Source organism: Lissotriton helveticus, chromosome 7, assembly GCF_964261635.1.
Source record: "Lissotriton helveticus chromosome 7, aLisHel1.1, whole genome shotgun sequence".
In the NCBI taxonomy this organism is placed as follows: domain Eukaryota; kingdom Metazoa; phylum Chordata; class Amphibia; order Caudata; family Salamandridae; genus Lissotriton; species Lissotriton helveticus.
The window spans coordinates 1,708,728,784-1,708,753,352 of record NC_136068.1 but is presented as its reverse complement, the minus strand read 5'-3'; the positions used below and the strand labels follow the sequence as shown (position 1 = coordinate 1,708,753,352).

General features: G+C 45.7%; 1 protein-coding gene across 1 annotated transcript in view; it reads left to right on the top strand.

Annotated features, from left to right (window-relative positions):
* The window catches only part of TYROBP (transmembrane immune signaling adaptor TYROBP), a 275,022-nt gene that overhangs the window by 181,362 nt on the left and 69,091 nt on the right, over window positions 1–24,569 (top strand). The window contains exon 2 of the mRNA XM_078651029.1: window positions 12,619–12,639. Within this exon, the coding sequence (XP_078507155.1) occupies window positions 12,619–12,639 (21 nt within the window). The remainder of the gene's footprint in view (window positions 1–12,618; window positions 12,640–24,569) is intronic.

Here is a 24,569-nt window from a genome sequence, read left to right as displayed (position 1 = left end):
CTTTCGACTGTCATTTTTGGGGTTTCGGCAGATGTTCAAGTGCAAGCAAAAAGTATTTTGTTTTACTCGATCCTTCTTGCCCGCAGAGAGATTTGTAGAAAGTGGAAAGACCCTATTCCTCCTTATTTCATTGACTGGCAGATATCTGTCCTGCAAGTCTCCAGAGTAGATCTAGCAAGATCTGGTAACCCAACTAAGAAAGCATTTTGGCACCAGTTGGTTTGGAGTCGCTGAGTTGATGGGGTTTTTTCTTTTTATTTTTTTTTCCCCACCGGTCCGATGATCATACACCTGTGGTGCTATCGAACCTGCAGAGCCCGGATTCCTCGTCCGGGATATATTGGTTGTACTTGCACTTTCAGCTGGCAAAGTTTGTGTTTTTCGCACTTTTCTGGTTTTCTACCTGATGGCCCCTAAGGGTATAACACTTCTGAGGGTATTTGGTTCCTTGATGGTCTCGTGTAACCATGCCCTGCCAGGTTTTTAACCTGTGACAGATTGTTGTATTCCAGACGGTAGCTTTACTTGAAACCAAGGTGGTAAATGAGGACAAAAAAAAGAAAAGAAGAAAAAAAAGGAAATAGTGTCCAACCACACTATCTCAAGAGAGGTACAGTAGGGAGTAGTCTGACAAAATATTATCACCAAAAATATTAAAAGACAAAAATATCATGTTAAAAATATAGGTTAAAATGATATTGTGTTTCTATGCTTATAATGGCAAAAACTAATATATTGTGGAAGAGAATATCTACCAAAAGATAGGTAACAATATTGCTTTCATTCTTAATAAATATTGACTTTAAAGTAATTTATTTAAAATAGTTAATTTACATATAATATAATGTTAAATAAATAGATGTATTCATTTATTTAATTTATATATATATATATATATATATATATATATATATATATATATATATATATATATATATATATATATATATACATACTAGCAGCCCATCCCGACGTTGTCCGGGTATGAAATAGAATGTGTGTATTCAGATACGGTCATTCGCGTGTTCCCCCGCTTGAGGCCCAGCTGCATCCCTGGTTGATGTTAGCAGGCGCGTGTCCCCCCGCTGGAGGCCCAGCTGCAGCCCTGGTTCATGTTATCAGGCGCATGTAATTAGTGTAGTGATCCGCCGCCTGAGCCCGGCTACAGCCCTGGCTGATGTTAGCAGGCGCGTGTAATTTGGTTTAATGTGTTAGTTCAGTAACAGCGCGCATGAGAGGCTGCAGTAATTGTACCCGCAGACACGCTCAGTCGCGTTTGCCCCCGCTTCAAGCTAGCGGCGACCGTCTAACAATTAGAATTGTGTGAGTCTTGAATGATTGTTTCCCGCTGTTCTTATTTTTTTATGACCCACACCGACGCTCTTCGGCCCTGAGTGCTTTTTAGACGCACCCAGGCCAAGCCCCACACTGCGTTCGGCCCTTTCAGATGCACCCAGGCCAAGGCACACACTGCATTCGGCACCCCCAGTATGTGTGAGACAACGGGCAGTCCCCCAAGGGAGTCTTGTGAATGGTTACTTACCACGCTTCGAGGTGAACGCCTTTTTGACGCCCCCAGCACACGGCCACAGCAGACAATCTGATTAATGTACGACCCAGATGGCATGAAGTGCGGAAAGTAGCCCACGCCCCCAGCGTGCCCCTTGATGCGGCGCAATTGGTGCTTCACATGGCATGAAGGGCGGAAACACGCCCACAGCGTGGACACACGCCCACAGCGTTGGTCACGGACCCAGCATGTCATGCCCCCAGCGTGCCCCTTGATGCGGCGCAATTACGACTCACATGGCATGAAGGGCGGAACGTACCACCCGCCCCCAGCGTTTGTCACGCCCCCAGCACACGCCCACATTCCATTCCACACCGGCGGCAGTAGCCTGGCAATACCTCCACGCATTGCCTCTGACTACTGCGCTGCATTTTCCCCTAGCACCTGAGGCGGAAGCCGGGTGACAGCCTACTTGTGTATTTTAAACAGTCATTGTTAAATTGTTTTCTTTTGCGGCGTACTTAGTGTTTAAATCCTGTTTTGTTTAAAACTCTTACCGCATTGTCAACGCGTGTTCTCCGTGCTCACAGACGATTAGGCTCTGTAGCAGGAGACGCGTCATTAGCCCCCGCTCGCATTCAGGTCCAAACTACAAGTTCCAGCGCCCTTGCGCTATTGAAGGGACTACAAAGGGAGGAGTTGCGCTCTGGTAGCGAGATTCCATTCCACACCGGCGGCAGAAGCCTGGCAATACCTCCACGCATTGCCTCTGACTACTGCGCTGCATTTTCCCCTAGCACCTGAGGCGGAAGCCGGGTGACAGCCTACTTGTGTATTTTAAACAGTCATTGTTAAATTGTTTTCTTTTGCGGCGCACTTAGTGTTTTAATCCTGTTTTGTTTAAAACTCTTACCGCACTGTCATCGCGTGTTCTCCGTGCTCACAGACGATTAGGCTCTGTGGCAGGAGACGCGTCATTAGCCTCCGCTCGCATTCAGGTCCAAACTACAAGTCCCAGCGCCCTTGCGCTATTGAAGGGACTACAAAGGGAGGAGTTGCGCTCTGGTAGCGAGATTCCATTCCACACCGGCGGCAGAAGCCTGGCAATACCTCCACGCATTGCCTCTGACTACTGCGCTGCATTTTCCCCTAGCACCTGAGGCGGAAGCCGGGTGACAGCCTACTTGTGTATTTTAAACAGTCATTGTTAAATTGTTTTCTTTTGCGGCGTACTTAGTGTTTTAATCCTGTTTTGTTTAAAACTCTTACCGCACTGTCATCGCGTGTTCTCCGTGCTCACAGACGATTAGGCTCTGTGGCAGGAGACGCATCATTAGCCCCCGCTCGCATTCAGGTCCAAACTACAAGTCCCAGTGCCCTCGGCGTACTTAGTGTTTTAATCCTGTTTTGTTTAAAACTCTTACCGCACTGTCATCGCGTGTTCTCCGTGCTCAAAGACGTTTAGGCTCTGTGGCAGGAGACACGTCATTAGCCCCCGCTCGCATTCAGGTCCAAACTACAAGTCTCAGCTCCCTTGCGCTATTGAAGGGACTACAAAGGGAGGAGTTGCGCTCTGGTAGCGAGATTCCATTCCACACCGGCGGCAGAAGCCTGGCAATACCTCCACGCATTGCCTCTGACTACTGCGCTGCATTTTCCCCTAGCACCTGAGGCGGAAGCCGGGTGACAGCCTACTTGTGTATTTTAAACAGTCATTGTTAAATTGTTTTCTTTTGCGGCGTACTTAGTGTTTTAATCCTGTTTTGTTTAAAACTCTTACCGCACTGTCATCGCGTGTTCTCCGTGCTCCCAGACGATTAGGCTCTGTGGCAGGAGACGCGTCATTAGCCCCCGCTCGCATTCAGGTCCAAACTACAACTCCCAGCGCCCTTGCGCTATTGAAGGGACTACAAATGGAGATGGCTACCGTTTCGCGCAGCGAACGCAAACAGCGAACGCAAACAGCGAACGCGCCATGGTCGCGCCGGAGTCAAGCCAGAGTCTAGCCCGTCTGTGCTCGTCCGCGCCGAGGACAGGCCTAGGGCCAACCATTATACACAGGTGACTCATCTATCTAGGGACTCTATTGTAGCTTTGAACTCCTCCTGCGCCCACTGCCACCATGCTCTTAATGTAGATAAATGGGCTGGCCCCATCTGCTGTATTACTTGTAGGAACCTATTACAACACTACCACCCTACTTCTATTAAATTGACACCCAACCTTTTGAAAGGTGGGCTGATAAATGCGCATTCAATGTGCAAAAATGCGCTTCACATATTTGATTTCAGTAACCACAGCACCAATCACAACACCCAATACAGCGTTGGAAAGGGCAGTTGCAGCAGAAAGACATAGGCTATGCAGACGGATAAAAAAAATTATAAAAAAATTTGCAAAAAATCCATACTATCCATACTAATATTATAAAGAGAGAGCCCAAACCTTTGAGGCGGGTAATCTCAGTAACCACAGCACCAATCACAACACCCAATACAGCGTTGGAAAGGGCAGTTGCAGCAGAAGGACATAGGCTATGCAGACGGATAAAAAAATGTATTAAAAAAATTGCAAAAAATCCATACTATACTATACGATATTACTATTACTATACTATTATAAAGAGAGAGCCCAAACCTTTTAAGCGGGTAATCTCAGTAACCACAGCACCAATCACAACACCCAATACAGCGTTGGAAAGGGCAGTTGCAGCAGAACGACATAGGCTATGCAGACGGCCACCATATACATTTAAAAGGTAAAAAACCGTGCCAGCAAAGTAGTCCCTTGTGGGCGTGCTGGGGGCGTGACAAACGCTGGGGGCGTGTGGTACGTTCTGCCCTTCATGCCATGTGAGTCGTAATTGCGCCGCATCAAGGGGCACGCTGGGGGTGTGACAATCTGGGGCCGTGAGAAACGCTGTGGGCGTGTGTCCACGCTGTGGGCGTGTGTCCGCCCTTCATGCCATGTGAAGCGCCAATTGCCCCGCATCAAGGGGCACGCTGGGGGCGTGACAAACGCTGGGGGCGTGTGCTACTTTCCGCACTTCATGCGATCTGGGTCGTACATTAATCAGATCGTCTGCTGTGGCCGTGTGCTGGGGGCGTCACAAAGGCGTTCACCTCGAAGCGTGGTAAGTAACCATTCACAAGACACACTTGGGGGACTGCCCGTTGTCTCACACATACTGGGGGTGCCAAATGCAGTGTGTGCCTTGGCCTGGGTGCATCTGAAAGGGCCGAACGCAGTGTGTGGCTTGGCCTGGGTGCGTCTAAAAAGCACTCAGGGCCGAAGAGCGTCGGTGTGGGTCATAAAAAAATAAGAACAGCGGGAAACAATCATTCAAGACTCACACAATTCTAATTGTTAGACGGTCGCCGCTAGCCCTCAAGCGGGGGACAATTACTGCAGCCTCTCATGCGCGCTATGACTGAACTATCACATTAAACCAAATTACACGCGCCTGCTAACATCAGCCAGGGCTGTAGCCGGGCTCAGGCGGCGGATCACTACACTAATTACATGCGCCTGCTTACATGAACCCAGGCTGCAGCTGGGCCTCAAGCGGGGGAACACGCGAATGACCATATCTGAATACACACATTACACACATTCTATTTCATACCCGGACAACGTCGGGACGGGCTGCTAGTATATATATATATATATCGATGCTCCAAATTTCTTTCACATCAGCAAAAGAATCGTATATATATATATTTTGTTGGACTTGGCTCCTTATGTAAGGTTAATTCACAAACGTTTTGCCTTCAAACCTCCATTTTGCTTAATCTGTTTTTGTTGGCTTTGAGGACTCTGTGCCCTTTACTACTTCTAACCAGTGCTAAGGTGCTTCTGCTCTCTCCTTAAAACATGGCACATGTGATTTACTTTTAAGTTCCTAGTAAAGTGGCACCACCCGTGCTTCAACCGGTCCTCCAGCGCATGCACCGGCATCCCTTTTTTCATAAAATTTATCAATGCTTCACGGCAGCTTGGGAAACGTGAGAGCAACCTCCCGGGCCTCATGTAAACCTGAAGCCAATTTGGCTTGAGCAGTATACTGACTGCAAATTCGGGGGTCCGGTCAGCCAGGACTTTGTACAGTGTATCAGCCACATTCACCGGCTGACACAGACCATCTACACGTACACTCCTGCAATCGTCCAGGGCACTTAACCAAATACAGTTATTTCAACCCCTGTGGTCCTGCTCCATAGCATTATATCTGGATTGTTCCCATCATAGGGTGTGGTCTCCGGACCACGTGCGATCAACATTCTGTGCAACGCACAAGTGCAAGGTTCCAAATCTCCATGGCTTCCTGACGAAGACTGTATAGCCAAAACGCTCGTAGGACACAACTGATAAGCCATGATATGTACATTTTCTTAATCTTGGTAATATATATATATATATACATGCTCAGACCAGACTTAATTGTGCTGTATAAAACTCTCCAGCCCCCCTAAGTTTGCATCCGGTCTGTAAATCATAAGGTCCTGCTAAAGATAATGTTTGAGAGTCTTAATTGGTGAAGATTCTAGATTATTAAATATATTAAAATACAGAATCTATATATAGGTTCATGGATCTACCTGCAAAACAATAGTACATCCATAGACAGGGAAATTAATTCATGTTTTTGTGCATTGATTCATGTACTATAGGCACTATGAATTCATCTGAAACTGGATAAATGTGGGAGTATGAAAGAGCATTTAAACTAGAGTACTGTAGGTGTTAACACAGCAATGTTGTTGTTTTTTATTTAAAAAAAGTAAAACATACACAGACATTGTTGTTAAAAATGTATTTATTGATTATAGATTTATGATATATTTGTATTATTAAATGTTTTGCATATGAAATTTAATCTGGGTTTCGCACATTTTCTCATTCAGTAGGCCCTCAGTCCTAACAAGTTTCCTAAGTGTTCATCTTTACGATTTTTGTTTATGCCCTGACTTAGGAACATATCTGTTTTCAGGGGAACCCCCTTTTCTCTACAATTGTTACCACCTGTCCCCAGGGTCTGGAAATTAAATGCTACTCGTGGGCCTGCATCACTGATAAAGCCACTCACTTAAGTAGCACTTTAAACATGTCTCAGGCCTGCCATTGCACCATATGTGTGCAGTTAACCTTTTCCCATGTCAAAACCTTCCTTTTAAATACATACAAGTCCTCCCTAGGGTAGGTCCGCGACAGCCCAGAGGGTAGGATGCAGTGTATTAAAAAATCGGAGGTGTATTTTTAATTTTTACTGTCTGAAATAGACTGACTAACTGACTGCCATAGGCAACCAGTGCCATGATGCTTGTACCAAAATGTTCAAGGGAGAGGATCCTTCGTAGAGGAACCCAGTAATAGGGGTTCGGTGGATTTTCTAGAATTCTCCACTCCCTTTTTAGATATTAGTAGTGAGACCCAAGATGAGCCTGAAAATTATTCACCGTCCCCTAATTTATTCCCAAGTGATACCATGGGTAGGGACGAGCCGGCTCTGCCTATCATCGTAGCTGAACAAGCCAAAAATAATGAAATTGTGGGACTGGCAAATCAGGGTCATGCCAAGTCTCTACTTAAACTTATTTCATAGAACATAGCAGGAATTCACTCCAAATTGACTGATGAAGCATGGCTAAATTAAATAAGGGGTTTTGACATTACTTGTCTTCAGGAGACGTGGTACAAGGAAGACTATTAGATTCATCAAAGACCCGTTTTGCGAGTCTTTAATAGCGATTCATAAGGAATCGCTATTAAGGACTTGCAAAACGGGATTCATGTAGGAATTGCAAAAAATATTGCGATTCCTACATCTTCCTTATTTGCGATTAGCAAATTGCTTATCGCAAATAAGGAATAACTCCCCATAAAGGCCCATAGGAATGAATGGGGAGTTATTCCTTATTTGCGATTAGCAATTTGCTAATCGGAAATAAGGATGCGATTTCAAGGGTGCAGGGGTGTCCAAAGGACACCCTGTAGCACCCCTGGAATGAAAATGTACACATGTGTTGCACACACGCATGTCCAAAGGACATGTGTGTGTGTAACATGCAACTTAGAAAAATGCACTGAAGTGCATTTTTCTAAGTTTTCGCTATTTACCACGAAGTTTCAATTCGTGGTAAATAGCGGCCAAAAATTGCGAATTCGCAAATTAAAAATGGTTAATGAATTGCATTTAAGGAATCTCAAATAGAGATTTCTTAAATGCAATTCCTCGCAAATATGCGATTTCGCAATTAGCGATTTTTGCATTTGGGATGATGATGCACTCGCAAAGGGCCAGATTCTCAGAATCTGGCCTTTTGCGAGCCGATTTTTTTTTCATGAATCTACTTGATTATGCTGAATGGTTAGTGTTCTTACATGGTCCACACTACACCCTCATTAGCAGGGAGGGCGAAAGGAGGGTTGGTACTGCTAATTTCAATCAATCAATCAATCAATCAGAGCATTTATATAGCGCACTACTCACCCGGAGGGTCTCAAGTTAAATATGAGGCCATAAAAATGACAGTTCTTAGTACATCTCCATGGTTTCAATTAATTCTGATCTCCAACATTTTACAGGCCAAGCTATTAGTGGTAAACTGGTATTATAATATTTTTAATACTAATAACTGCCAGTTATTGATGCTCTGCAGGTGGAAATTAAAATAATCAATACAAAGAAAGTTCTTATTTTGAGAAGGAGAACCATTGATTTTAGAATGTACCCTGGCTCCTCCCAAAAGCACCCCAACCCTAATTTTAGGAACCACTCCTTGACCACTTAATGCGCCCTGATTGTTTGTGCAGAGCAATCGGCTCTTCCAGGGCCTCTTTCACCGGGACGTGTGTGTTACTGGTCCATAACCTAATCCAGAACAGGAGTACCCTAAGGATTGCAAAGTGGTCTATAGGTTTTCAGGCCAAGATCAAGTCGTAGCAGCAGTAGGGGAGTATTCACGGGCAGGTTCAAGATCGCTCTAATAAATGAATTTCCTGCAAGGGCTGTCATTCAGATTTTCCAGCCCTCATAGCTCGGCCCCATAAAGGGCTGCTCCTAGACCTTTTGCCCTGTGAAGTTATAAAATAGGTGAAATCGGCCAGTAAGGAGACGCCCTGGCCCTCTCAACTATTGCACAATCGGCATGCTGGAGGGTCAGAGTACTTTTCTCAATTTGTGATGTCCAGGCCAGCCTATAGCTAATACGTACTCCCAAATAATCGACAGACTTGACCTGCTCAAGGGATTGCGTGCCCAGTATGAGTTTACCCTTGTCGGATTTATAGGGATTAAAAGTCATGTATTTAGTCTTGGAGCAGTTTATTTCTAGCCCCCTCTCCTTGCATGCTTTATCAAATGTATTCAGAAGGTTCTGGATCCCTTTAGGTGTTCTAGCAATTAGTAATGTATTGTCTGCAGAAAGCAGGCATGGCGCTACACTTCCTGCTAGTTTTGGGGGGTCGCCACCACATTTATACAACTCTCTTATTAAGCCATTAATGTAGAGGGTGAATAATGTTTGGGCAAGGACACAACCTTGGCGAACACCTTTACGAACCAATATGTCATTTGTAAGACTACCATCAGAATTCCACCTGACCTTTGCGTCTGTATCATGGTGTAGCCAGATCAGGATATTAAGTATTTACGATGGGAGTGCTAGTTCTCTCAGGGCTTGCCAAGGTTGGGTACGATCAATAGACTCAAAGGCCGTTTTTAAGTCCACAAAAATAACGTACAAGTGGCCTCCCCTGATGGTCATTTCCTTCCAGATTAGCAAGAGAAATAAAAAAAACTTGGTCAGTGAAACTTGTGGAGGCCCTGAATCCTGCCTGTAAATTTGACAAAACAATATTTCCCTCAATCCAATTTTGGATCCTAGATAAAATAATTTTACAGAAGATTTTTTGGGAGACGTCTGTAAGGCTGATAGGTCTATAGTTTCCGGGAGACCCTTTGTCTCCCTTTTTGTGGATTGGAATAATCTCGGTGCCCCTCCAGGTCGTCGGGATTTCACCACCAGACAAGATGGTGTTAAAAACCACTTGGAGCAGGGGTCCCCATATTGTTGGTTCATCCTTGTACATGTCTCCCGGGAGCTTACCTAGGCCCGGGGCTTTCCCATTCTGGAGTTTATGGCTAGGATGGTTTCGTCTAGAGTAATGGCAGTCTCCTCGATTATTACTGAATCTAAGAGTCTTGTTTGTGGGCCTTGGTCATGTGAAACCCAATGTCATGCATATAATGCTCAAAATATTCCTCTCACACATGGAGCTGTATATGGAAGTCAGTTTCTATTTCCATGTTGGGAGAACCTTTTGACAGAAGGAGCCAGAACAGTTGGCTATTCTTTTGCTTCGAGGCTTCTACAAGCATGCACCAATTTTCTGACTCCCAGTCCCTTTTTGCCTTAGTTTGTGTCAATTTGTATAGCTTCCTGCTATTTTTTCATGTCTGTAGGAGATTTCAACTTCACCACCACAATTAGGTCCTCCTTGGCTTTTCTACACGCCTTGTTAAACCAAGGAGCTATTTTCCGCTTGAGTTGATTACATTGTTAATAAAAGAAAGGTCTTCATGTGGTGGTCAGTTGCAGGAATATGGCCATGATGTCTTCTATCCCAGAGGCAATGTTACTCAAATCTAAGAGAGTCTGCTCTACCTCTGAATATATTTCAGGAAGAGCATTTGGATCAGCCAATATCATGGGCCATTTAACTCTTTTGTTGTTATTGCTAGTGATTACTGGGGCGCTCTTTGACCAAGGATGTCCGTACAATAAAGCTGTGCCGGACAATGTAAGGTCCCGAGCATTATGGTCACTATCTTCCCGAATTAAAACAGCCATATCTTTAACACTAGTCCAGAGTTCCAAATCGACAATGATATAATAAATCCTGGTCTTGGTTGCCCCCCCTCTTGAATGTGTGACTTGCTTTCTCTGTCGGAATGTGTCCGGCCATTGCAGGCTCAGACCCCAAAAGTAATAGTAAATGATAAAACCTGTTGCCCCACCCTATGCAATCCCCCTGGCTTTATCTCCTTCTAAAATGAGGTCCTGTATGTAGTCAACAGGTTCAAAGGTTGTATTGAAATCGCCTGCAATTATAAGTGGATGAATTCTCTTGGCTGAATCCGGGTAGTTACTTATTGTTGTTATTGTGCCAGATAACTTGCGGGGTCTAATAAAGCAATTATAGATGTTGAATAACCTAACTTGAAAATTCCCTTTACTAGAGGATAATTCCAGCCCAAGAATTTCCTCAGAGACGAGGTGTAGGACCTTGATTTTGCAGGCTAATGTGTTTTTGACCCAGATTAGAAGGCCACCTGCTGGGCTTCAATGCTGTTTGTAGTAAAAACCCACCCTGTTAATACGTCCTACCGCCTAAGTTTCCTGCAGTAGCCATAGATAAAAATCATCCACTAGGTTGCACCAGACAGGGTCAACTAACTTGGACTTTAAGCCTGCAACATTCCAGGATAAGATTTTCAAATCCTGGATTTCTATTATAGGTTACTTGATGTGTCCTATGATGTTAATTTCTCCCTCAGACTTTAGTTGGTGGTGGTAATTCTCAGTTGATGGGTCATTTGGGGAAAAAACATTGTTAGTGTGGAACTTAAGGGTTTTCATCAGACTGCATGGTGGATGGTTCCTCGGGAGTGACTGATGGAAGTAAGCATACTATAGGTAGTCAGTCTTGGGAATCTAAATTGCTCAGAGGATGGTATTGATTTCTTGTTTCCAGAACGGGGACCTCCTGGTACATTGAGGGTGTCCCACCAGGTGGATTAGCGACCAGGGCGTTCCCCAATTTGGATTCAAGATGCCTGTAAAATAACCCAAGCGGTAGAATATTGATCCCTAGGCCCAACCTCTGGTTTATTGAATATTGCCCCCTACCAAGCAACCGACTAGCTAAGTTTGGGGATCTGCAGTTTATAACAATACAGACTTGCATAGCGGGCCAACCCAACTAACCTGCCTTAGGAACAAAATGTCATGATAATTTGTGTTTAAATAGTTTGTGCTCTCTAATAGCCTATGGCAAACTCTGTTCTTCAACTGGGTCTGTGATTCAATTTAGTTATCCTGCAGCGAGGGAACAGTGGTAAGAATTGCCATGTAGGACAACACTCAGGTGTCATCTCTCATGACTAATCCATTCTTGTGAGGGAATAATGAGGGTGTTTGTTGGTTGGAGCCAACACTGATCCCAGTAGTAGTTGCGGGTGGGGGACTAGACCTGATTTTAGTAGAGGGCGAGCATGTTTTACCCTGGTGTCTAGTGCATTCGGGTCCTGGGTGCTTTTGTACTGTAACATTAGTAGCATTTCTAGGAGGACCATTATTCACAGAGCAGGTTGGAAGATTGTTGCGTATTACTGAAGGTCCCTAAGCGGGGTTTGTACCACCCCCATGATCTAGTCCCCCAACTGGCACTTTAATTTTAGCCCCAATCCCTAGTGATATATTAACAACCAAAGAAAGCATTAGTTCCACAGTTGACTCTAGTTTATCAAGTGTGGCTAGAATAGGCAAAAAATTCTTCATGATTGTACCTTCTAAAAAAAATGTTAGCGGGGATAATTCCTCAGGGTAAGAGGACAATGGCGAGTTGGAGCCATTCATGGTGGGTGATCCTTGTAATGGTTTAGTAGGGACTACAGGCTTAGGGCCTGGGTATTTTTCCTGGATCTAGTCCATGTACACGGTATAGGCTCCAAGTGTTTGAACTTTTTTTTTCTTTTACCTAACGTGTCATGTACTGGAGAAAAGGGGTGTGGTGAACAAGGTTGCTCTACAAGAGATGAAACAACTTGACCCCTCGTCGATGCATAGTTATTTTGGCAATATCATTCATTTGGGCAGCCTGTGCATCAGCCACAACAGGTAAGTCAATAATAGGGCCAGCCGAGCCCCTTCCCACAGATAACTGGCGTTCTGTGACCTGGATCTCCTTATCAATGGCTTTTGCCGCCCGGAGTAAAAAACAATCTTTTGTACAGTTAGTCAGAAAAATAATAATGCAAATTACGCATATTTTCTTACTCTGAATATTTATCCAATATTTAATAACCCTAGTATCCTTTTTTGCAGGTGGTGTCCAAGGGCAGAAAGGTAGGTGATCTAATTCTACTTTTTTTCTGTGTACATTTACATTTGCATAGTTGTCCATTTAAAGACAGATGAAATCAACATGGATAAACAGGGGACAAGGTTGTGTGACTGTATGCTGAGCACTACTTTTTAATCAGATGGGTTTGTGGGCTAGAGGGCGAGGTAACACCCGTGCTACCTAAGGGTAAAGCAGCTCTCCCAGTTACTACGCATTTCTAACTGGCACCGGTAAATGCAGGATTTGGGGCGTTTCTGCCGGTGTGTGTTGCATAATGTACAGAAGTTTGCATTGGCGAAGAGTAGATGGACGAGTTGTTTGGGGGTGTGGGTTTCAGTGTTTCTGTGGTGTTGCACTGGTTTGTTGTGGATACATGTATATTCTATAACAGGCATTTCGGTGTCATAGTGTTAGTATCATTTCTGAAAAAAACAAATAAATCACTACTTCCTTATTACACAATTATTTTCCTCAGCCTAAAATGTCTTCATCGTATCTGGCTTTAAATTTCCAAAACGCAGTGTTGGCCAATCAAAGGGGCACATGCACAAGGAAGTGGCGGAGCGCAGTGTTAGCCTTCTTGGCTTAACACCACGTTCCCCTACTTCTGAAGAATATTTCTCTTTACTACGCACGCGATACATCGCATGCCATTACAAAGCGGTCGTTGTTACATCGCAGACCATTACATCGCAAGTCGTAACAACGACTTGCTGTAGGGGGCGCCCTGGAATAGTATAATTTACTATTCCTACTCTAGTTTGTGCAACAGCAGGGAAGGTGTTGAATTGTAAACCCATCACCTTCTGCCTCCTACAGTGGTTGTAACGACTTCCGATGTATTCATTCACGATGTAACAACGCAAGCGTTGTAACGACTACGTTCTAATGGTATGCAATGTATTGCATGGAATCTAAATGCTGTTTCCCCTTCTGAAACGCAGGACTTCACCATATTTCCAACAGTATGGTGCAGCCCTGCGTTTTCCCCTGCGCTGTGGCTAAATTTAGCTGCCTAGCTCCAACGCAGGCATCCTGCACCATAGTGCAAGGGTGCCTGCATTGTGGGGAATGATTGTTTATGTACAGGAAAGTGTCCTTCCTCCACATAAACAATCGTAAATGGCGATTTATATCTTCTATGTGTGCTGCTTTGTGCAGCACACATAGAAGTTGCAACTCGCCATTTTTTAAATGATTGTTTATGTGCAAGAAGGCACCCTTTCCTGAACATAAACAATCAGGCATGGTGTTTTGTTGTTTTTATGTGTGCTGCATAATGCAGCACACCTGAAAACAGCAAAAACAATGAAAAATCATCCATTTCCATTTGATACATCCTGTTAAGACCAGGTTTTCCCTGTTCTTAATTTTAGCACTGCCCCATATTTACGCTACACTTGTAAATAGGAGGTAGCGCCATAATCAGTGGGTGTTGCTGCATAACCCCCACCCCAACAACCATTGCCTACCCCTTTCATGCTAAGTGTAGCCAGCCGCGGCCCGTGGAGGGTGTTTCGGTGGGGCAGAGAGACAGGGTGGGGGCTGCTAAAAACCGGAGTATGGATAATTGAAGGTAAGTGAACAATTTAATTAATAAAACGAATTTCGTAGCGCGCCCTGCATCACAAAATGCGATGCAGGGTGCGCTACAAAATTTGTTTTATTTAATAAATTGTTTACTTACCTTCAATTATCCATACTCCGGGTTTTAGCATCCCCCACCCTGCCCTTCCCCCGCCTCGCCTCTCCGCCCCACCGAAACTCCCCCCACGGGCCGTGGCTGAGTGTAGCGTGAAAGGGGGCCTTATTTACAAGACAGCATTAAGACATGTTAAGTGGCTTAATGCTGCCTTGTGAATAAGGCAATCCCCATTTCGCCACCACAATATCAAAAACGTGATGTTATTGTGACTATAGGAGCTTGTAAATATGCCCCTAAGAGATGTAATACGATACTTTCTTAAGATAGTACCAGACTTCCATAGCTCATGAGTAGTTTAAAGTAGGACTCATATACAAACGTCTTGTAGAGACATCCGACACTTCTGCTCCACCGCACTGTGCCCCCCCCTCATGCAAAGACTAGAAGAAGAAATATCCAGTTAAGTCCTGATTATTTGAATCCTCAGGTATTATACCTAGTACAAACTCATGACAGCTTGTGAGATGAGGTGTAAACATTTTAATCTAAGGCCAAAACACAATAATAAATTATGCAGAAAGAAATGTTCCAATGTTAAAGCAAACTCAATAAGATGATGGACGGAGTGACCTCCAGTCACAGATTTGGGTTGAATCCATTGTTGTTCCTCTGTTTACTAAGCCACGCAAGTTTGTACTCAGCCATGTGCAAATCAGACTTGACCCTGCTCCTTATGGGAACAGTCCAGCCCGAACTGCCAGCCTAGGTCCTCTATGGACCGGAAAAATCACCCTGGGACCGGTTTCGGGACATCACCCCTCATCAGCCAGGCTAACTTGAATCCATTGACAAAGTGGCAAAGTTAAAGTAGACAATCTATGTCTGTAGTGCTCGGATTTCATAGCACTGAGCCAAGACAAAAGGCTGGCAGAATTGCAAATGTAAAGTTAAGTTTGGGCCAAGTTGAGACAGGCACCCCTTTGAAAATGATATCCTGTTTAATCCAACCTTTCCTTCCCTAGCAGAATCGGCTGCCAACCCCATATTCTTTTCTGATTCTGTTTCATTAGCGGGGAAAACGTTTCAATAATTTCAGTAATATCGAATAATGGATCACTTCTCGTAAGGTTTAGTTTGTGGCATTTAACACCTAGCAAATTAGACACACACATCCAATTTGAAAGTAACCGAAATCTCGATCCCCAGGGCTTTTTATGATTCTTCAAATAGCCATGTCAGTACTTCCCTTGCTTTGCAATACTACTGTCAGGAGTTCCTTTTGTACTAGTGTGGAATCCATTGGAGGACATTGAAACATGGGTGCTTTAACTGTTGTTGCTCTTCCTGTATTTGGAAGATGACCCTGTTGTTGTTTGTGCTGTACCTATTCCCTGTGAGATGGAAGCTTGCAATAATGGTCCTCCCTCTGCAACTGAGGCTGTGGCGGCACTAAGGGTTGGGCCTGGTCTCAGGGTAATGTGTTTGTCCCTTGTCATAGGGGATGTGTATGGCCATTGAGGGCAGTGCTTTGTCACTTGGGGCAGTGCCTGGGTATCTGGGCATGTAATGCTGTGCTTTTAAAATGTGGGGATTTGGCTCTGCATGTCAGGCTATGTTTGGGCATTTGTAACTGTGCCTGGTATATATGGCTATTTGATGTACAATGGTTTTATTTGGGTAGGACATTACTATATGAAATGAAATGATTACGCACTTGTATAGCGCACGACTACCCGTAGGCATCTCGGCGCTTGTACGAATACCGCCGAGGAACCCTTCCTGGCCTTTCCCTGTGAGGAGCCCACTCCTGGGCACCCCTGAGGTGAAGTCAGGCATCCTCAGCGTTGTTGGGGCCGTTGTGGAGATTAAGCAAGCTATTGCCCAGAGGTGCAGAGTGGGACTCATGATTAGAATAGGCACCGAGGCGAGAATGATCAGGTCCGAGGAAATTGAGCCCGAGACCCGCCGAGGCGGGAATTGAACCCTGGTCCCGGCCAGACTACTGCATCAGGGTCTGCCGCTCTAACCATTTAGCCACACTTCTCTACTGGGTACAACATGTGAAGGCACCCCCGGTATACATATGGTGTGCTCATGCCACACTTAACAGCAAGTTTGTTGATATTTGGTTGGTCGTTAGAACAGGCTCTGGTTTGCTTTAACAGTTGGGTTACTTAACATAACTTGTACGCATTGCTCAATCTTGCTTTAACTGTGGTATATGTAAATCTGTAATGTCACTTCCTGTTATGCTATTGGTCGTCGGTTATGTGAAACCACTTCCTTTGTTGTCTTAATGGTTAATTATTCATTTGACGACACTTCCTGGGATGTAATTGGAGGTTCAAGTTGTGAGTAATGTCCCGTCTGCTGCCCATGACATTTTGGTGACTCAACTTCCACATCTTTCCCCGAACCCTGAACAACATTTAAGCCTATGGTTGTAATTTAAAGTACCAAATTCACATATTTAACTGAACCAAGATGTGGCTGTTGCGTGAACTGAGTCTATGGCTCAGCCCTACAAGGTTTGCTTTCGCACTCATGGGTAACACGAGAGAACTTAGTTCAATGCATCAATGCTTGAATATGAGAGACATTTTTTTTGTAGCCCAGCAGAACTCGTCCCAATTCATAGTTGTAGTGGCATCCATTACAGGAATTCAGGGATCCAGTTTTTTATTCTCTCCAGTCTCACACACACGCAAAATACCCTAAGAAATAAGACACTTTAATCAAATATTGTGTTTATTTCAACAGGTGCATCCTTTTGCTCAACACATCTAAAAAATCATACAGACTATGATTAAAACAGCACAAGTGCATGTTGCAAACATCAAGAATTGGAAGCCTAAAACATCAAAAGCTAACTTTAAGAACCATGTGGGGAATTCCCTTCATTACAGAATGCTAGAGGTTTTCTGAGATGACGATCTGACAGCACTCGTCTGCAAACTGCTTGAACCTTATTAGTGCCATTAAAACATAGGTGCGGCTTTGTAAAATGGGACTGATATACCATTGGATGTTTAGCTTTCCTGCTGGTAGGAATCGATACTAGCCAATTATATTTATATTATCCTGCTAGGGCACACTGGTACTGTCCATTTCAGAGTAAAACAGCCCAGCTGATCAATGTAATGCGGCACAGCTATAAAGCCCATGTCCTGTCTCAGTGCGATATAGCTTTCTAGCTTGAAAGCAGTAGCATCGTCATGATAATAGTGTATCTAAGACTACTATCACATCCAGCGTTCTCTGAGATTTTGACCACAATCCACTCCTGCCACAGCAGTAGAAACTCCACTAAAAAAACATCATTGCCAATGTGTACACTCCAATTAAACTAATAGTGGGGAAGTGCTGCTAAAATACTACATGCATGTGAGATGCTAGTCCCAATACAAACAGGTGGTTCCTCTTTCAAGATTAAAAAGATCTTGAACATATCTGAAGAATCAGACCAGGGGTAAAGTCTTGTCACCGGCCAGAGAATAGCATGCAGTGGGAACCCCTGCACCAAGTTTCCCCTTCTGCTATGAATCCTTCTTGCTGGAAAGGTTCGACACGGTATGGGTTCCCAACTTTGCTGCTCTGACTCTGCGTAGCTTGAAAATTTCAACAGGTGGGCCTCACCCCGGGACATGTTAAGGTCTTCCACTACAAACACAAGGAGATGATAGAAGGTGCACTGAAACTTTTCAGCCATTGACCCCCAGTCACAGATCTGGGTTGAATCCCCCATCGGTCTTTAGCTCACGTCGCCACTCCAGTTCAGACACAGCTATATGCAAATCAGTATTTACCCTGTGCCCCATGAGAACAGTCCAGCCTGAACTGCCAAGCAATTGCTTCCCTGGACAGGAAACAAGCATCCTGGGACAAGTTTCGGAGTAACACTCCACATAAGCCAGGCTGACTTGAATCCAGTGACAGAGTGAAGCAAAGGACTCATGCCTGGGCATATCCTGCCACCTTAGGGTGAACAAAGCAAACAGAAGGAGATGATGGACGGAGCGCTGAAACTTTTCAGACACTCACCCCCAGTTACAGATCTGGGTTGAAATAACCATTGTTATTTAGCTCACTTCGCCACCCCAGTTCAGACACAGCTATATGCCGTGCTCTCCATGCCACTGGAGTCAAGCTAACCTGGCTGATGAGAAACTGGTCCTAGGATGCTTGTTTCCAGTCCAGGGAGGACCTGGCCTGGCAGTTCGGACTGGACTTTTCCCCTTGGTTGCAGGGTCAAGACTGATTTTCATATGGCTGGTTCCAAACTTGAATGGCATAGTGAGAAAAAAACACAAAGGATACAGGCCCAGATCTCTGTAATGGGGTGAATGTATGACATTGTTCTGCATTCTGTCCATCAATTGTTCTTTTCACAGAGGTCTCCCACTACCTCTCTCTCCATGCACAGATCAGATTCCAGGTGGCTCACCGTCACTTCCAGGGGGTGGGGGGAGAGAGGGTGGTCTGGTTCTTGAGAGGAAGAGGCAAGGTAATTCATTCTCACTAAAGATTCCCGTGTAGTACACAATGAGTGCCCCTGGGAATTAAATTACCAGAACACCATCACTGGTTCCTTAATAGTCAATAGTTAGCGCCCGTGTGAAACTCAACAGGGATATGGTTCCAACAAGCTCCTGCTGTTAAGTGTCATCTAAAGGCAGCATGCTGGAGTCACATTTATAAATGAAAACAGTGAGCCTCCACTATAATGCTGAATGATAATCTTCAAGCAACGACTGAAGGTGGCTTATACAAACAAACCAATCACTGTAAGGGGAGTGACTGCAGGAGCCCAGGCAACAGGTAGCTTTGTCTATAACCACAACTAACACACAGGCATTGGTAAGGACAAGACCAGAAAGCACAATGTAGAGCTGGCTTTTGAAAACAAATGTTTACAATTGAAGAAAGGCAGATAACGCCATTTGACCAGATGGCATCATTTCAGCAGTCAAAGGCAAAAATTGAAGTTAAATTGAAGTTAGAAATCAAGTCTTTTGGTTTAAAAATAAACATTATCACGCCGCATCTGTTTACATCATTTCCTGTTTCGAAATGCTGCTTACAAATGGGGAACTAGATTATTGAGAAAAAATGTATGGCTCCTTTATCCTCGGGGGTTTCGTAAGAGGGTGGATGCCCAAGTTTCATGGGACAGCTTTGAAAAGTAGGACAGCCATATAAAGACACCCGAATTAGGAATACAGTAATGGACTGGGAAAAGAAGGAGAGAACCCCACAATGTAGACACACATTTCAATGCCAATGAGCTTGCTTGCGTATGACGCCTATCCGTTTATGTTGTGGTGAGGCCAATATGAAAAAAATCAATGTAAAGTTTTTTTTTTTCTTAAACCTAGAGTTGAATGACATCACATTGCACGTAATCTGACATCACATTGCACGTAATCTGACATCACATTGCATGTAATCTGCAGCTGGCACACAACGCACTCTAAAGTTTGTGATGCAGAGTGACACAGTTGCAGATGAGCTGTAGAGGCTGACTTGCAGCATTTTTCGTACAGTGCACAGTAGGCTGTAGTTATAATCCCCATGCAGAGGTCTATGCACACTAAATTACAGGTCTAGTGTGCACGTTTTCTGTACGGCGAGTTCTATGCACTCATGTAGTTCTTGTGATGCTTGCAGTGTTCTAGCGCACTGACCTGCTTTTGACCTGCATGGCAGTGCTCGTTGCTTCCCAGCTAAGCTTGTGCTATGACAATAGCTATCTATATCTATACTACAGACCCCCCAGGATATAGCGGCATGAACTAGTAAATTTAGCGGCACAAATAAGGAAATTTATCGGCACAAATCTGGGAATTTAGCGGCATTTAGCAGCATTTTATTTTGGGTTTTTTCCCACAACAAACACAGATATCTTATTGTTTGAGTTATTTTACAACATGGAGCTATGTATACTTTGTTTATTTACAATTCAGGCCATTTGTTTTTGTTAAAAGGCTGCATATAGGACATAACTTGTTACTGAATAAATGGCCACGGAACATGTATGCTTGGCATGTTAATCTTGGCCATGGACGTCCAGTTCTTCTGAGCACTCCAAATCTAGCCCAGTATTGTGCTGCTGGTTATAATGCAAAAACAATAATGCCTGGATGGATTGCTCTGAAAGGGACCGTCATCTGGATGACAGAATAATTTTGTAGATGCTGTTGCTCCTTTCAGCATCTGCAGAACTGGTCACACAGTCCTTGTACACAGCTGCAAGTTGGGAAAGAGCTGGAATGCAGTCAGCCAGCCCACGCCAAAAGAGGTCTGTGTCAATCACTCCAGAAACAGATGCCTGCACTGCTTCTGGGCCTACATTTTCAAAGTAGAGGCGAAGCTCTTGATCGGGAACTTCGCTCAAACCAGGGATGGCTGAATATGCACTCTTCTCATTAGGCAGGATGCAGAGTCGCGCAGAATTGAAAAGGCGCACTTGTTTCAAGAATTGTATGCCTGGCTGGGCCTCCCCCATGTATTTGCCCACCTTTTCCAGTGAATGTTCAAAAGCTTCATTAAGCTGGGCTGTTATCTTTTTTTTCTGTGCCAGACTTAATTTTGCCCCTGCAGTGGTCTGTAGAAATGGTTGCAGTGACTCCACATTGAGGACTGAATTGTTTGTTAGGTTCATGTGGAGGTCCTCCAAATAATCATATACCTTCATGGTCACTGGTGTCTGACTCTAGAATAACTCCATAAGGTTTAAAATGCTTTGGCAATTTTCTGCCACAATGTCCAATTGGACTGTAATGCAGTTTCTTTGGTCGCTGTTCAAAATCTTCTGTAGATTTTCAAGGGAATCTGGGGGAGACTTGCTGAGTTGCATCTCAGACTCAACAAACCCAGCATAGGCCTCAAAGTGCTTGCAGTGATACTGGACAGCAGCAAACCAAGAATTCCAGCGGGTACTGCAAGGGTCAGGTGCCACCCGTGCTTTCATCCCATGGTTCTCAGCAAGATGGTGCAGGTACCTTCTCTTTCTGCTACCGGCCATGTAAAAGATGCGCGAGAAGTACAGAAGGAAAGCATTTATCTCCACAAAAGACTTCCTAAATGACTCTCCAACAAGATTCATTATGTGTGCCAAGCAGGTGATGTGTATGGAGTTTGTATACAGATTCCTTAACACCGTGTTGTATGCCTTGAGCATGTATGGCGCGTTGTCAGTGTTAAAGGAAATAACGATCTGGAAGTCTATGCTGTACTCTGTGAGCACCTTTACAACAGCTTGCGCTACAGTCCCATGGTGGCACTGTGATAGGAAGACTGTGGCTACCAGATGGGTATGGATCTGACGGGCACCCTGTGGAGAGACTACTGCAACTAACACATTTAATACACACCTCCCTTCGACATCTGGTGTTTCATAAAATATAACACTGATCTTCTGATCTTTCAATAGTTCTTTCAGTTCGTTCTTGGCTCCTATATATCTCTCTAGGAGATAACGTTCTTGAAGCTGATGACTTCCAGGTATCGCTCCACCATTCCGTACTCGCTTGTGGAGAAACTTGCGCAACACAAGGTGGTCGGTTTTGCTCAGCGGAATGTTCAGCACTGTGCAGACATTGACCCACTCGCTTATAATTTCATGGTTTGAGGCACCTTCAGCTGTACTCTTTGTGAATAGCGAGTTCACAGTCATCTGACGTGCACGTTTTGGTGAAGATTGAGGGTCAGAAGCATCTGAACAGCGCTTCAAGTGCTTTTGGGACCGCACATGCATATCCACAGTATGTTTCCGGATGTGGTCCACCGCCACATTGCACACACTTCAAAACAGCACGCCACCATCAGCATGCATCACGGTACTGTAGTCTATGGCCCGATCTGCTGTGGTTATCTGGGTAGGCAGATGTGATCGGTGCTTCACAGGCTGCAGAAACTTCTCCATCCTGCTTTTGTTGTGGTGGCTATTGCTCCCTTGGAATACAGAAGATCTCGGGGTTGTGGCGCCGTCAGTTAGCTCACCTACAAATATATTTGGTGTTACTAGATGCATTTCAAGGGGGGAAAAGGCAATTGTTGAATGGTAAGTTAAGAAAGCGCAAGGGATGAATGATTAAAAATGAATGCAACAATGAAGCACTACACATGGCCAAAAATTGGAAAACATTTGAGGCCGCAACTGCAATGGGAAATGCCGAACGGCGTTGAGCAAACAGTGTTAAAACAGCATGGTCAGTCAACTACAAATATATTTGGTGTTAGATGTGTTTCAAAGGGGAAAAAGGCATTGCAATTGTCTAAAAAACCTAAGGCAAAAATGTTTTCCGAAAAACAAGCAATCCTGGCCCTAAGTGCTTGCAAAAAAAAATAGGACCAGTCAAGTGCTATCTGCAGCAGTTACGTCCCCCATAGACACTACAAAACACCCAAACCCAAAATAAAGAGTTATGAAACTCCCCAGAAGTGTACAGAACCCCAAACTTACCAGCGCTGTGCAGCAGGCGGTCCAATTCTGGCTCTTGAAACAGCAGATTTTTTCCTCCGAGACAGTGCAAAAGAACCAAAATAAAGAATTATGAAACTCCCCAGAAGTGTGCAGAACCCCAAACTTACCAGCGCTGTGCAGCAGGCGGCCCAATTCTGGCTCTTGAAACAGCAGTTACTTCCCCCATAGACACTACAAAAGACCAAAACCCAAAATAAAGAATTATGAAACTCCCCAGAAGTGTACAGCACTCCAAACTTACCAGCGCTGTGCAGCAGGCGGTCCAATTCTGGCTCTTGAAACAGCAGATTTTTTCCTCCGAGACTCTGCAAAAGAACCAAAATAAAGAATTATGAAACTCCCCAGAAGTGTGCAGAACCCCAAACTTACCAGCGCTGTGCAGCAGGCGGCCCAATTCAGTTTCAGGCGGCTGCTCATCATCCACTTGGCTACGTCTGTCATCCCTTCGTGTAGGTTGGCTCTGGCGGTGGCGGGGTCGTTGGTGAGGGAGAGGATCAGCTGGGTGTCGTCGGCGTAGGAGATGATGTTGAGTTTGTGATGGCGTGCGATGGCCGCGAGGGGGCTCATGTAGGCGTTGAAGAGGGTTGGGCTGAGCGAGGAGCCTTGAGGGACGCCGCAGATGACTTCGTGGCTTCTGATTTGAACGGGGGGAGGCTGACTCTCTGTGCCCAACAGCATGCGGCGGGACCCGAGGCCCAACACTTTAAAAAAAATGTATGCCCCCAGGGACCGTCGCGTGCCCCATGTGCGGCGGGCCCCCACAGAATGTGGCCCTTGGCCCGCCGCACACCGGGCCCGCGGCGGGACCCGAGGCCGAACAATTTGAAAAAAAATTATGCCCCACGGGCCCGCCGCGTGTCCCCTGTGCGGCGGGCCCCCACAGAATGTGGCCCTGGGCCCGCCGCACACCGGGCACGCGGCGGGACCCGATGCCGAACAATTTTAAAAAAATTATGCCCCCGGGGCCTGCCGCATGCCACATGTGTGGCGGGCCCCCACAGAATGTGGCCCTGGGCCCGCCGCGGGACCCGAGGCCGAATAATTTTAAAAAAAATTATGCCCGGGGCCGGCCACGTGCCCCATGTGCGGCAGGCCCCCACAGAATGTGGCCCTTTGCCCGCCGCACACCGGGCACGCGGCGGGACCCGAGGCCGATCAATTAAAAAAAAAATTATGCCCCCGGGGCCCACCGCGTGCCCCATGTGCGGCGGGCCCCCACAGAATGTGGCCCTGGGCCCGCCGCACACCGGGCACGCGACGGGACCCGAGGCCGAACAATTACAAAAAAAATTATGCCCCGGGGCCCGCCGCCTGCCCCATGTGTGGCGGGCCCCCACAGAATGTGGCCCTGGGCCCGCCGCACACCGGGCACGCGGCGGGACCCGAGGCCGAACAATTTTTTAAAAAATTATGCCCCCGGGGCCTGCTGCGTGCCCCATGTGCGGCAGTCCCCACAGAATGTGGCCCTGGGCCCGCCGCACACCGGGCACGCGGCAGGACCCGAGGCCGAACAATTTTAAAAAAAATTATGCACCCGGGGCCCGCCGCGTGCCCCATGTGCGGCGGGCCCCCACAGAATGTGGCCCTGGGCCCGCCGCACACCGAGCATGCGGCGGGACCCGATGCCGAACAATTTAAAAAAATTATGCCCCCGGGGCCTGCCGCATGCCCCATGTGCGGCGGGCCCCCACAGAATGTGGCCCTGGGCCCGCCGCACACCGGGCACGTGGCGGAACCCGAGGCCGAACAATAAAAAAAAACAAATTATTCCCCCGGGGCCCGCCGCGTGCCCCATGTGCGGC